General features: G+C 36.8%; 1 protein-coding gene across 2 annotated transcripts in view; it reads left to right on the top strand.

Annotated features, from left to right (window-relative positions):
- The first annotated feature begins 306 nt into the window (after positions 1 to 306).
- Positions 307 to 14,741, top strand: part of LOC143026513 (golgin subfamily A member 7) — a 31,763-nt gene continuing 17,328 nt past the window's right edge. The window contains exons 1-3 of one of the 2 annotated variants that reach the window (XM_076187043.1): positions 307 to 365; positions 10,871 to 11,011; positions 12,316 to 12,468. In XM_076187043.1, coding sequence (XP_076043158.1) covers positions 348 to 365; positions 10,871 to 11,011; positions 12,316 to 12,468 — 312 coding nt within the window. In that variant the 5' untranslated portion in view covers positions 307 to 347. Of the gene's footprint in view, positions 366 to 486; positions 575 to 10,870; positions 11,012 to 12,315; positions 12,469 to 14,741 lie in introns of those variants that run through there. The other variant, XM_076187044.1, reaches the window with a different exon arrangement.

Here is a 14,741-nt window from a genome sequence, read left to right as displayed (position 1 = left end):
GTCTGTTGTGCACTATGGCCCTCTTGTGGGGGGGATTTCTAGCATTTTCCTCACACTCCGACTGAGAACTCCTCCCCCCCCAAAAAAAAAAACCGTTTTTTTCTCGTTTTTATTAAATTTTGTCTTTTGCTTCCTGTATTACTTCGCTTGCTATTTAAAATTAATTTTCAATGGACGCGAGCCATTTCATCTATACTGACCTAAATTAAACTCAACGACAATTTTGATCGGTGTGTGCCCAATGTATTTTACAACCCTTGATTACTGACCTTGTTTACTCCAGTAGAAAACCACTCGCTCACACGTGAAATTTGTGTGGGAGTGTGTAGGAGTGCCCATCTGAACGCATGAAGATTACTATCCAAGTACAAAATATACTTATTCTGTGATCACTTAGACTTTTAGATAAATTTAATTTCATTTTTTAGATACCAGTCCTAGTTCAATTAATATGATATTAGCTATGGATAGGAATCGTTGACTCTTGCTTTGCATTTTGCTCCCTGAAGGCGCGGTCTGTCTGCCTGTTGCATTCTGTATCCCTGTAGACCAGTTCAAGATGGCGTCGAGCCAGGTAAACAAAGTCATTTCCGGAACTTATTATACTGATTATGAATGAATTACCGTGAAATGTAATAATTTGTTAATACGTCTGATACTTCTATAAGTATTGTTTACACCGTGGTCATCGTGCTGTATCGACTAGTTGCCGTACTACATAAAACTGACCTCGATTAGATCTATACTTTTGCTATCACTATATTTTAGAAGTTAAAGATGTAGAAGTGCCGTATATATCCTTTGCTAAATATGTTATACACACACACACATTAGCCGCAGAAAGGTGGAACGTATAATTGTATTAAAAACCTGTAGAATATTAACCGTGAAAATTGCAACGTACGTCGTGGGGGTATGCAAGCACAGGTTCATGGGAAAAACTTTGACGGAGACGGGTTGGGTGGCCTTTTGACGTACAAATGGTTGTTTTTCAGATTTGTAGTGTTTTGTCTTTTTTCACATAGCAGAATGCAATTTCAGGTATCAGGAAGGGTAGTGTTCCCCCAGACATTTGCTGTATGGTTTATGTTGGATGTGAATTTGTCATAGGAATGTGCTACAGCTGTTATATATTTTAAAGAACTCAAAAATGGGGAATATTATGTGATGACATTGTATCAAATATGCAGCCACCTCCATTTCCCCTCACCACAAGCTGCCAATGGAGAACACTCACAAGAAACCAATATAGGTATTTATAAGGTTTCCTATATGTGACCTTATTTTTTCCTTGATTTTAAGAGATTAACTTATGTAAGGTCATTATTTTCAATACATCATCGGAAATGAATGGTGCAGCAGTATTAAATTTTGAAAGTAATAGACTTGAAGCATCATTCACATCATTTTGGACTGTAGTTACACCATTCCATTTTCATGTTTGAGCTGAAAAAAAAATTGGGAGGAATTTGGTTTCTTCTTAGAAAGAGAGGTGGAAATAAATAGTAGTAGTTTTACTTTTATTTATTTATTATTATTTTTTTTTTTGCAATAGCAAAATTTGTAGTCAACTGCCTAGTGTAGTTTTGTTATTGTTGCGCTCACCTATATCAGTCCCTCGGAGAAATGGGAATAATGAGCTAGTGAACCTTCTCAAACCTATTTTATATGCTACAACTAATACAATTGGGCCTAGGAAAGGAATCGCAAAAATAAAGATAGGAAAGATTTATTAAATGTAAGAACATTAACTGAAGTAGTGTGCAAAATTTTTTAATTGATATTCAGTAAAGAAATTGATTTCCTATATTGCAGTATTTTCGTGGGCAATTTTACCATACCCAATGGGTTTATGGCATTATATGGTATGTCTTTATTTATACATTTCTTTCTTTATTTATTTGTTTATTTTATTTGGGTGGGAGAGTCAGTATTTCTGTTTTTTTTTTACAAATAATATAAATTTCCATGATGTCACACGGAGAACCATTCAGTGGGCAATTTTTTTTTTTTTTTTTTTTTTTTTTTTTTTTTTTTTAAGCATGCTTCAGCTTCTCAGCCACTACCTCATTTCGAAGGTCTTACTTTTGTTGTGTATTTTTAATTTTCTTTTTAGGTTATTTGTTATACTTTATTAGATTCGGTTTTATTCATATTTTTTTCTTAATTGATTCACTTTTTAATTTCATAGCTCTCCCTACTACTGGGGTAAAGGTTGCCATAGCCATTGGGCATTAAGCCTCATTAATACAGGGCTAGTCTAGTAACTGCTTGTGACTTGTAAACTACCCTTCTACTCGCCCAATATCAATGGAAAGTTAGTAAACTTGCTTGCAAACTCTACCATTGTCAACACTGACTTGCTGTGCAAGTTAACTTGTAGCTTACACCAACAGCTATTAAACTAGCCCCAATTCAACAAGGTTTTAGTTTAGAAGGTCCCATGATTTTTTGGAAAGGACCACTTTGAACTACACTTTTAGATTAGTGCCCTGTTATGGTTATAACTTGTTTCCACAACAAATTACCTCAAAACACTCAGGGGGGGATGATAAGAAGAAAAAAATAATAGTGAAGGAAATATTTATCAAAGTGATTATGGAGGAGGAGAGAGAGAGAGACACAGAGTTTTGTGCTAAAGAATGTAAAAATTAAAGTGAAGGTAATATATAAGCTACTTGAGACCCTTGATATAAGAAAAACCCCAGTGCTTGTCAAGATCTCTAACTGGATACTGAAGGAATGCAATGAACAATAGACAGACAGAATTGACAGCTAAATTGTGTTTTCTTTGGAGAAGGGGATCAGAAGTGGGCAAGAGTGACGTTTATTAATAAGGAGGAACCTCAGAATTGTAGAATCACAATCTTGGCCAGCATGACAGCTAAACTGTATGAGAATTGTAAAATACAAATAGACAAAATATCTAGAGCAGTTATTTTAAAAGTAGTGCCTCAATACCCCTTGGGGTGTTTTGAACCAAGTTCGTGGGGGTATCCAAAAAGTCATCCTGGAAAATATTGAATTAATAGTTTTGTGTAAGAATTGTATTTTATTCATTTACTTACTGAAAATTAAAATGTCCCTAGAATTCATCTGTTTGTTCATAGCCCTCCTGTTTTTCTTTTTTTACAGTAAATCAAAGGTCAGCTATCAGGAACAGTAGGTTACTATTGGAGAAGGGTTGTCAGGTTGACTTGGAGTTGAACTTTTGGGTATTGGGGCCGAAATTTTTTAAGAAATAACCAGTTTGGATTTAAAAGTGAAAGGTCATACATCTCAAATTATTTATCCTCAATTCACAAGTGAGCAGTGTGTTTCAAGAGAAGCATGGCTAAATGGATTGCATTTGTCAATTAGTCAGTCAATTTGTTGTTCCAGATATCTGTTGCATCCATGGCTTTCAGAGAAGAAATATTGTGTTGTTGTCAAGGGACTGTAAGTATGGCATATTTTAGGATGAGGTGTAGCGATTAAATCTAAGACAGTTTGATTCTTTGGCCAGGCCTATTCTGGGTCAATACTATTTTAATGCTTAATGGGATCCCGAACATAAGTGTGCCAGAATGAAGCCCACTTCTCATGAGAGGGGTTTTTCTCTTGGTGTGGGAGATGTTGATGGAGTATAGAGTTGGTGGTCTCTCTTGAAGAGCTTGTTTAATTACTGTTATGTTAATGTATTCTTGTGCAAATGTAGTATGTGGTCACTCCGGGGTCATCATTTGTAGTGGTATGTTACTATAGTTGGTGAAGGTAGTCATCAGTGAGAGAATGGATGGAATTAAGAAAACTCCAATTCTCTTGGGTCTTGTTTATCGGAATTGAAATGCGTGGTATGGGCGAATTAGTCTGCTGTCTTGGCAGTGAAATAGATTTCTTTATGCAAGAAGGGTATAATGTACATTTAGGAGCACCGCAAATGGTTTGGCTTACATATTACAATTCTAACCATACAGAATATTACTACTAACATTTATAGATATTTACATATTGATATGAGGAACATAAAACTGTTAACAAAGATATATTTCCATAAGGCATGTCCCAGCGGGGTGACAATTATTAATACAGAAATTAATTACGGTACACGAATGTCATAGAAAACGAATTCTTGAAGGCATGACCTTGCTACACATTGTGATAGGTAGTTTTATATGTTTGGGTAGCGCATTGCTTTTTTTTTATAATAATAATAATACAAAGAACTAGATTGTGAGTGCAGCAAATTAATATGTCTTCATGGACTGATAGACCGAGGAAAATACCCTTTTGGATTACTACGTATTCACTCTCATTCGTGTTGCTTTTTTGGAAACATTTTGCCCCTCATTATGGCTCCAAGCATAAGGCAGACTTTTATTGGCAATTCATCAAGTAAAAGGAAAGTACCATGGAAGGTACCTATGCTGAAAAATCAGTTTAAGTTATGCATAGGAACAGAACTTTGATGTAACTCAAGGACCCCTGTGCCCCAATTAGTTTAGATATGGGAGTGATAATTTACAAAAAATGTATAGTACTGTACTCAGTATATAATAGGTATAACAAGTATGATAATATTACTAAACAATATACATTATACTGTAGTACAGGTATTTCTCGTTTTGTGTGTGTATGTGAGAATTCGCCAAGATGTGACATTAAAAATATTATAGATAATTAAAATTGTGCGATCTGTTTGCTAAGATGCGATTTGCCCCAACCGCATTTCAAATAGTGCGCCAGATGCATAGTTTCGCTGCCTGCTGACAGGCAGCTGCTCCCGCTCCCAGTTCAATGTTTAGTCACAGCGAGTGACTGTGAGAAACGAGGGAGCATTGTGTTAAGTGTTAATGGGTGCTTTATCTATACTTTATTTACACCTTAGTGTTATATATGAGGTCTGTTAAAAAAATACATGGACTGACGTCATAAAGCAAAATTTACTTTATTTAGAAGTTACAGATCTGGGTCCCCTTCAAAGTACTCTCCTCCCCAATGCACGCACTTATCCCAACAGTGTTTCCACTTGTTGAAACAGTCCTGTACGCTTCTTTTGTAATGTCCTTCAGCTCCTTTATCACATTTGCCTTAATCTCGGGAATCATCTCAAATCTTCTTCCTTTCAAGGGTCTTTTGAGTTTAGGGAACAAGAAAAAATTGCAAGGAGTAAGGTCAGGTTGAGGTAGGTAAGGGGAGTGGGGAAGAACTGTGATCGAGTGTTTGGCCAAAAACTCACAAGTTCTGAGGGCTGAATGGGTTGGAGCATTGTCGTGATGGAAAAACCAGTCGCCACTCCTCCACATTTCTGGCCTTTTGCAATGGATGGCGTCCCTCAGATGTTTCAGAACTTCAATTATGTAGTAAGTCTGGTTCACTGTGGAGCCTTCAGGGAGGAACTCGTGGTGAACAACACCCCGATACATTTTTAGAGCATGTTCACTTTATTAGTCAAATAAATGTGTTTTTGTTAAAAAATTGAAGTTTTTTGGGGCCAAAACCCCATTCCCCCTATTATTCATTGTTTCTTATGATTTTTTTTTTCTTCTTCTTTTCTTTTCTTTTCTTTCAATTTTAGTTTGTGCAATGCTTGTAGGAACCTATATCTCGCACAAAACAAGAAATACCTATACCTGCAGTAGTCAGATGTTCAGAGGTATGCCAGCTTCCTTTGATTTAATGGATATTGTCCATTATATTCCAGAAGTTTTTGAAAGTCTATGAGACAGTTGTATTTAAAATTTGCTATTATGGGGTTCATTATATTGATGGTCCACTATCTATAATGTGAGGGATGTATGGAATTGAGGGCTGTATGCCTTTCATTTTAGTACAACATAGCAATAGATCCTAATACCTTGTTAGCCCTATACTTGGCACTAATGGACTGATTCCTAGATTTAAGGTCCAGACTCACTAACACTCCCAAGTCCTTTTCACATTCTGTTTTCTTTAATATGGTGTTATCTAAGCTATACAAATTAACTGGGTTGTGTAATCCTATGTTTAATACACTGTACTTTGAGATATTGAAGTCCGTTTGCTATTTCTCCAACAACACAAACAATTTATTTCAATCCAGAAGCAGTATCCCCATATCTCCTAACCTAATATGGCATTCTGTTTTAGTGTCATCTGCAAACCTACTAAAATCACTATTAATCTCATTGTCCAAGTCATTTATATATATAACAAACATTAAGGGACCCAAAACCAAGCCCTGGGGCACTCCACAAGTAAAACTACCCCATTTGGATTTTACACCATTTATGGTGACCCACTCTTTTCTGTCACTAATCTATGCTCAAATCTATTCAAATGTTTTCCATCTTATGCTATGAGCCTTGATTTTATTTAGTAGTCTCTGGTGGGGCACCTTGTCAAGTGCTTTACTAAAGTCAAGGTATATAACATTGTAGCTATTACTGTTAACTGCTACCTTGTAGATATAAGTGTAAAAAAAAAGAAGAACAAGGAAATTAGTTTTACATGGCTTACCATTGGTGAACCCATGGTCTGAATCGTGAATCAGATTATGCCTTGCTAAATTTTTCTGGATACTAATTGCTATTAATGATTCTAACATTTTACCTATAATCAACATCAAACTGATTGGATAAAGTGAGAAACATGGAGGTGATGATCAGGGGTGGAAAGGGACCTGGCAGATACGTTTGATCAGTGAATACTGGGATAGTTTAGGCATATAAATAAGAGTGAAGAAAGACTAGCAAAAGCAGTGTGGAAGGCAGAGGTGGTTGGAGTGAACTTTAGGGGATGACTGAGAATGAGATAGATGGATGGGGTGAATGGGGCCTTGGATAAAAGGGGAATGTCTGTTGACCAGGGAAGGGAGAGGGCAAGAAATAGGTGTGAGTGGAGAATGGATGATGAATTGACATGGCCTGAAGGGATATCTTGTCCTCGGTAATTCTTTGTGAGTGGATGAGGAGGGAGGGATGCCATGTGATGAAGCTGTGGGGGTTAACCAGATTTGGCTGTTGAACCCTCCTGTGGAGGTGCTGTGTCTTTCTACATTGCTTCTTATCCAAGCAGTGGGTGGGGAGTAGGGATGACTTTTCATCCAGAAGGAACTAAAAAGGAAAAACACATGGGTGAAGGGTTGATGCATTCCCTGACTGGCTACTTCCCTTATTAGGGAGAAGGAGCCGTTTGATATGTGGGTATAAATTTTGATGGATAATGATTAGTAGTAATAGTATAGAGAAAGTATGAACTGTGTTAACACAATGACTAATTTTGTAAATTTTTGCATTCAAGTACAGTAATTCTAACCACTTCAGTACAAGTCAAATTCTCACGCACAGCATTGACTGCCATATGTACAATGCATCACACTACTCACATTATACAATGTAAAGTTACTGGTGTATTACTAGTTCTTTTTTACTCTGAGTATTAATAAACACAGAAAACATGATCGGACCAGTTCACAGAATGCAGGGGTAACTCGTGTACATCTACAAAAAAAATATATAATCAAGACGCCAGTGCCGGCATCCTCACGTACCCACTCCCACCTCATGACGCCTACATGCCTACATAGGCATCATTGTATCAAAGTGGTTAAGCAAGTGGGAAACCAATTATTGCATAATTGTGGGGTCACCCTATACTAATTTGTGTTTGATAAATATTTTTGTAGTTGCCACTTAATGGTTACAGTTAGATGAGTTCAAGGACTATGGAATGTATCCATAGCAACTAATATTATTTCAGGTGGGGAAAATTATGTGAATTATGGTATTTGTAAATTGTATATGAATAATTAGGACCCATCCCTTTTGTAATATGTATGTGTGTATATATATACAGTATATATATATATATATATATATATAAGAAAATTTATATAGAAAAGAAAATACTGTTGAAGCTGAGAATGAAAGAATAAAAAAGTGCATTAAGACCAGTACTGTTGTGTGGTGCAGAAATGTGGTCCTTGAGGGAGAGAGAGGAAGACATTTTGGAGAGAACAGAGATGAGGGTGGTGAGATGAATAGGTGGCTTATCTCTGTTGGAAAGGAGACAAAGTGAAGATATAAGAAAAATGTGTGGAATATGTAATATAAAAGAGAAGGGAAGAGAAGCAAGACAGATATTTTGGACACGTTAAAAAGAGAGAGGATGACAAACCCGTGAAGAAGGCGATGATGGCCAAAGTTAAGGGAAAAAGAAGTTTTTGGGAGACAAAATGCGATGGAGAAATGCAACAAGGTGTGACATGAGGAAACTAGGAGTGCAAGAGGAGGATGCAATGGATAGGAACAAATGGAGATGGATAACTGAAGCAGCTGACCCTGCAATACAGTGGGATTAAGGTTGTATGAAGAAGATATATAATATATCTATATGCTTATATGTGTATATGTATATTACAGACACTCCTCTACTTACGTTCATTCGTTTTACGTTTTTTCGATTTTACGTTTGAACTGACTGTAAAAAATTGTAAAAAAAAAAAAAAATTGAGTGAATTTTTTAGTTTAGCGCGCTCTCCGTAGTTCAAACGATACTTACGCATGACGCTGCGTCCATTGTTTACATGGCACAAACGACAGACTGAACGTGCCTTGCCTCCTCCTCCTCCCCCTCCTCCTCCACCATCTCAATTTATGTTGCTTGAATTTAATTTATTTGAAATTAATGTTATCATTTTACAATGGTATGTGTATAATTAATGATTTAGGGGTGTTTTATAAGATACGGTAATAGAATTTACGGATGTATGGTACAGTAACAACTAACGTTCATTTTCAACTTACGTTCGGCCGTTCAGAACGTAACTAAAATGTAAGTTGAGGAGCGTCTGTATATGTATATATACATATATGTATATATTTTTTCTCATTTTTTTTTTTTTTTTTTTCTCCAATCTACAGAATCTGCCCCCCCCCCCCCACCCATAAACAGGGTCACAAGCCAAACCACAACTAATAGATTGATCTAGAGTGTAGACCATAAGACATGGGGATGGTAGGAATAGTTGTGCTCATCATTACATCTGTTACCATGCTTTTCTCTTGCAAGAGCTCATAGTTTTAGGTATAGAAGGCACTATAGTGCATTGCATAGATGTTAATCTAACTTTTTCTTTTTACAAAGGGATTACAAAGGCAGAGCATGCTGAGAGGAGACCTTTTGGTCCGTATCTAGGTCGGATGCAAAAAAATCATAATAAGTTAATAAATAAAAACTATAATAATGTAAATAATGAAATTCATGAATAAATGCATAGGTATAGTTAAATAATAAACAAACAAGTAAATAGTAAATACTCGTAATAATGAATTGAGATACAACTAATAATACATGAGAATCGAGCAAATAATAATAAACGAACAGACAAATGATAACAAAACAAATAAATGAATAATATAACATAAATGAAAATCATTACAGCATCTTGCTTAGGTGTTTATCTAGATTATTCTTAAAGCTTTGAACTGAACTACATTGCACTGCCTCTGCAGGAAGTTTATTCCATTCATTAATTACACGATTGGTGAAGTTGTTTCTACCCACTTCCAAATTAAATATATTTCTGGACAGTTTGAGACCATTGTTTCTTGTCTGATTCTCATTCAGTGTGAAAATTTTGTCACTTTTGATATGAATTCCCTTTAGAATCTTAAAGACCTATATCAAGTCACCTCGAGTCTATGCTTTATTAGGAAAAACAGATTCATATGCTTTAGTCGATTTTCGTATGATTTATTTTTGATATATGGAATCAGTTTTGTGGCTCGCTGTTGTACTTTTTCCAATCTGTCAATGTTTTCAATGAGATTGGGTGACCATACAGAAACAACATATTCCAAATGAGGACGAACTAACAATTTATATAGCTTGTTAATGAGTGATGGAATTTTTAAGTCAAAAGATTGCGCAATCAGTCCCAGAATCTTATTTGCTTTCTCAGAGGCTGAAATACACTGCTTAGATGATTTGAGATTGTTACTGATAATGATGCTGAGATCCTTTTCACTATCCACTTTTGTTAACAAATTTCCAAATAACTTGTAATCGTATCTACTGTTATTTTTACCTGTGTGCATTACCTTGCATTTACTTGTGTTAAATTTCATTAACCACTTTTCAGACCATTGCTGTAATTTATCTAAATCTTCTTGAATATCTAGTTGATTTTAGTGATCATTTGACATTCCGCACAGTTTTGTATCAGCAAATTTAGAAATAGTAGATTTTAGTCCTTGGTCTATATCATTTATATATACTATGAATAGAAGTGGCCCAAGAACGAAACCCTGAGGAACTCTACTTGTAACATTTTTCCATCCAGAAATTTTTCCATTTAAAACAACTCTGTTTTTGATTGTTCAACCAATTACTAGTCCAACTTATAGGCTACCACTTATTCCATGTGAAGCTAATTTAGTAAGTAGTCTTTCATGGGGGACTGTATCAAAAGTTTTTGCAAAGTCTAGATATATTAAATCTATATTGTTTCTTTTGTCATAATTCGAGATAACTGTGTTGTAGAATTTGAGTAAGTCAGGCAAGAACATTTCCATCTGAAACCATGCTGGCTATCATTTATCAAACAGTTACTTTCTAAATGATGTTCGATAGCATCTCTGATGATAGCTTCCATCATTTTTCCTACAATTGAAGTTAAACTTATAGGCCTGTAGTTATTTGGTTTCTTTTTGTCTCCTTTTTTGAATATGGGAGTAATGTTAGCTAGCTTCCATTCTCTTGGGACATCTCCGGATATGATGGATTTCTTGAAAATAATTTCTAATGGAACGCCAATCTCATTTTTAATTTCCTTTAAGATTCTTGGATGCCAACCGTCAGGCTCTGGTGTTTTATTAATTTTGAGTTTCTACATACGCCTTTTTTACAGAACCACGGAACTCCTTTGGAAGACCTAGCAGGCCGGCAAAGTGGTACTCAGGGCTGTCTAAAAGTTTTTATCCAACGTGATTACTCTGAAGGCACTTCAGTCAAGTTTCAGACAAAATTTCCACCTGAATTAGATGGGAAGGTGAGTTCAAGTATATTTCTAGCATGTTTATGTCCATGTGCTCTTTTTCTGTCATTCTACTAAGCCACCTTTATTCTTATCTGAAATCTTCCTTTGCTTGTTACCCTCATCTGTTTCATCCCCTCAAGACCCTCGTCAGTGCACATGACCTAACAATTGTAGCACAGCAACTACACAATAATTGCCAAGAATACAGTATATCCTTGCTATACCAAACCTCATTACACCAAATTTTGGCTATATCAACCCTAGTGAGACTTACTGACCATTCATCTGATATAACAAACAAGGTTGGTATATACAGTGCAAGATTTGGTAAGGATGGCAGGTGCACAAAAAATTTAAATATGCATGTACAATCGATACATACTTTCAGTTTTAATATAAAACATTTCCTCCAATTAGTTCAATATATCAAGGGTTTACTGTACTTAGATATGTATTCATGATCAGGTACTGTAGCTGAGACAAAAGAGAATGGCAGCTTCACCCAGAAACCATGAATGGAAGGAATACCTAACAATCAGATTAAGTTGCCAACTTCTACTACTGGACAAAAGTCTTAAATTCTAAACTTTACTTTTGATATGCATATGTCCTTCAGGTCACATTTCAAGAATCTGACAGTGAAAGCTAAGGAACCTATACTAAGATCTGTAGCAAACACTCATTTTGGTTAGGAGAAGGAAACATTAATCGCAGTTTACAAAGAAATGCTAAGAAACACACTTGCCTATGCCTCCATAGCACTGTTCCAAATAATCAAGAAAAACAAAAATATCTTAAAACAATACAAAATTGCTTTAGAAATAATAAGTGGATGCTGTAAAACCACCCCTCTACATCTGCGTATATGCCTCCACAGCACTGTTCCAAATAATCAAGAAAAACAAAAATATCTTAAACAATACAAAATTGCTTTAGAAATAATAAGTGGATGCCGTAAAACCACCCCTCTACATCTGCACACAGAAACCAAAGCCTGCCCATAGAAATGTATCTATGTACCAATATGCTTCTTCCTCCATATAAAAGAGGTACCTGGCCAAGGCATCCACCTACACCCACCCAGCCTAATTTTATTCATCACCCATTTCCCATTCATCTTAGCTTTTTATTGATTGAGGGGGTCAACCCTGTCCCCTGCCCACTGCCTGGGTCAGAAACAGTGTAGCAAGACACAACACATCCACAGCAGAGTCTGCTGCTTCTTTCACAAGGCAACCCTCCTTCTTTATCCCCTTATGCAAAAATAGACAAGAAGAAGTCCCTTCAGAATTATTATTCTAGATCTCCTTTTCCAGATTGAAAAGACTAATTTCGAAAGCACCATCTCCACAATCAATGCAATGTATGCAGAAGCAGAGACCATGTCTTGTGGACGGTACTGTGAAGGGTGCTTGGGTTGTTTGACGGCATATTTGGTTTTCTTCTGTATGGAGACACATTATGAACAGGTAAGTTTTCTTTTCCTTACGTAGTTGAGTGTATTTGGTTAAATAGTTATGGATTGGATTGAATAGGCATGGTTTAGAACTAGATGGTGCTATACTCCATCTTTGTTTCTGGCATGTTGTTTCTTGAAGTATCAAGAGCTGTCAAAAAATCATAGGGCCATATGTATTTTGATTTTTGAACATGAGAAGCTCACTGCCTGAATGTAGGTTTGGAATATCTGTCATGATGTGTTGTTGTTTCCTTGCGTCAGGCTGTAGGAATTTTGTTTATAACCGATTTCCAAGTGTTTAAGTCAACCCTCACATGTTCAGTATTCAGATATGGAATTAGCTGATATTTGCTGCTTCTCCACAGCTTTTGATAGCGAGCTCAGCTGAAGTTGTATTGGTAACAAGGCTGCACATGTAAGGGCCTGCATGGTTTTCTGCATTTGATTGCCTTTTTGCTTCTTTGTACTCATAATGCAACTCTGTCAACAGATGTCTGCATTGCTAATACAGTTTATACAGGCCAATAACTTATCCCCATATTGTGCTGTTTTAGAGATTAAACTTCATTTAGTGTAGCAGATATTTCCGTTTACATGAAAGCAATACAGTACTCATCTAAAGTATGCAACGCTTACCCCTTGCAGCAGCATGTTTATGACAAAAAGATGAAGGCATTTCCTGAGGTGAAATTATGTAGATAGAATGTATCTAGCAACCCCCTGCTGTCACATTGGGCCAGCAGAGTGGAATGTAAGGGAGAACCCAGCCAGTCATTCCCACACTATTGTGGGAAGAACATTTACAGTTAACCCCTCTCTTCAGGACCTTGCTTTTTCCACACTGGTTTTCTTTATTTACGTAGGGTCTGTATTGTTACCATAGCCCCCAACAGAGGAATTAACTAAAGAAATAATTGCCCAATTCATTGGACTCAAGAAGGCAGCCCATGGAACTAAAGAAATCGGTGAAATGTTGAAAGTGGCCAAGTCCAAATTCAAGAGATATGTGGTGCAATTTCAGGAGAGAGGAGGGCTGGAGATACCATCCCAGTAACCTGGTACAGGGGGTCCTAAGAAGACTTCTCCTTCAGAGATTTTACTTTTGTTAGTGGATATGACTGAAGTATGCTTTATGATGTTCAAAACCCATGGAGAAGTCTTGTTAGGATGGTATCTCCACCCCTCCTCACCTTCAACATTTCACTGATTTCTTTAGTTCCATGGCCTGCCTTCTTGAGTCCAATTATATCTTTAGCAAATTCCTTTGTATGGGCCGTGGTAATGACATGGACCTGAGGGAAACGAAGAAAACCGGTGTGAATAAAGACCAGGTCTCAAAGGGAGGAGTTACCTGTAAATGCTCTTCCCACAACAGCGTGGGAGCAACTGGCAGAGTTCTCCCTCATGTTCCAATCTGTTGGCCCAGCATGACAGCAGGGGGTTGCCAGATACATTCTAGCTACATAATTTCACCTCACAAAATGCCCTCCTATTTTCATCATAAATATGCCACCACAAGGAGCAGGTGCCGCATACTTTTGACGAGTACTGTATATGTACCACATACGTCAGCGTGTAAGGCAACTGGGTATTTAAGACAGTCCCCAAATTTTCAAGTTGAAATGTAGGTTTTGAACTATATTTACCTTACAAGACAACCTCCTTCCCAAACCATGCTTATTTTTAAGGTTTCAGTTGTTTTTTTGGTTTATCATCACTAAAAAAAAGGGTGAAGAGCATTTGTTAATTAACTTCTACAGTCTGCAATACCTCATGAGTGGGTGCAATGTTTTTGGTAGGCTTGGTGAGAAAATTGGAAGGTGAGCCTAAAAGGGGCAAAGACAATCATACACAACCCTTCCCACTATTCTCAAATATAGTTTTCAATTGGCTTGTTAAGAGACATTCAGTCATGTATTAACATACATATATCAAAAGGTCCTTTGTCATCACTCTTTGTGGTTGAAGGCCCATCTCTGTCCTCTGCCCATTTCCAAAGCAATGCAGTAAGACATAGCATATCTGAAGCAGGGTCCAAAAGCTGAAAGTGATTTACCCTCACTACTTCATTAGTGGGGAATGGGTGGGAGATGCGGGGTGAGGAAGTATGTATGAAATAGAAAAAAAAAAATTGCCACAGCCCGAAGGGATTTCTCCCCATCTTCTCCTTTTCTGCATGAAGGGACAGAGGGGTTTTTTTTTTTTTTTTGCCAAATTTATGAAGCGGCCTTGCTGTGGATGTGCTGTGTCTTGCGACACTGTTTCTGACCCAGGGCAGTGGAC

The sequence above is a fragment of the Oratosquilla oratoria genome, chromosome 6 (genome assembly GCF_046742065.1).
Source record: "Oratosquilla oratoria isolate Oo_2021 chromosome 6, ASM4674206v1, whole genome shotgun sequence".
NCBI classification, from domain to species: domain Eukaryota; kingdom Metazoa; phylum Arthropoda; class Malacostraca; order Stomatopoda; family Squillidae; genus Oratosquilla; species Oratosquilla oratoria.
Note: the sequence above shows the minus strand (reverse complement) of the source record. Positions and strands in the feature narration are given on the sequence as shown.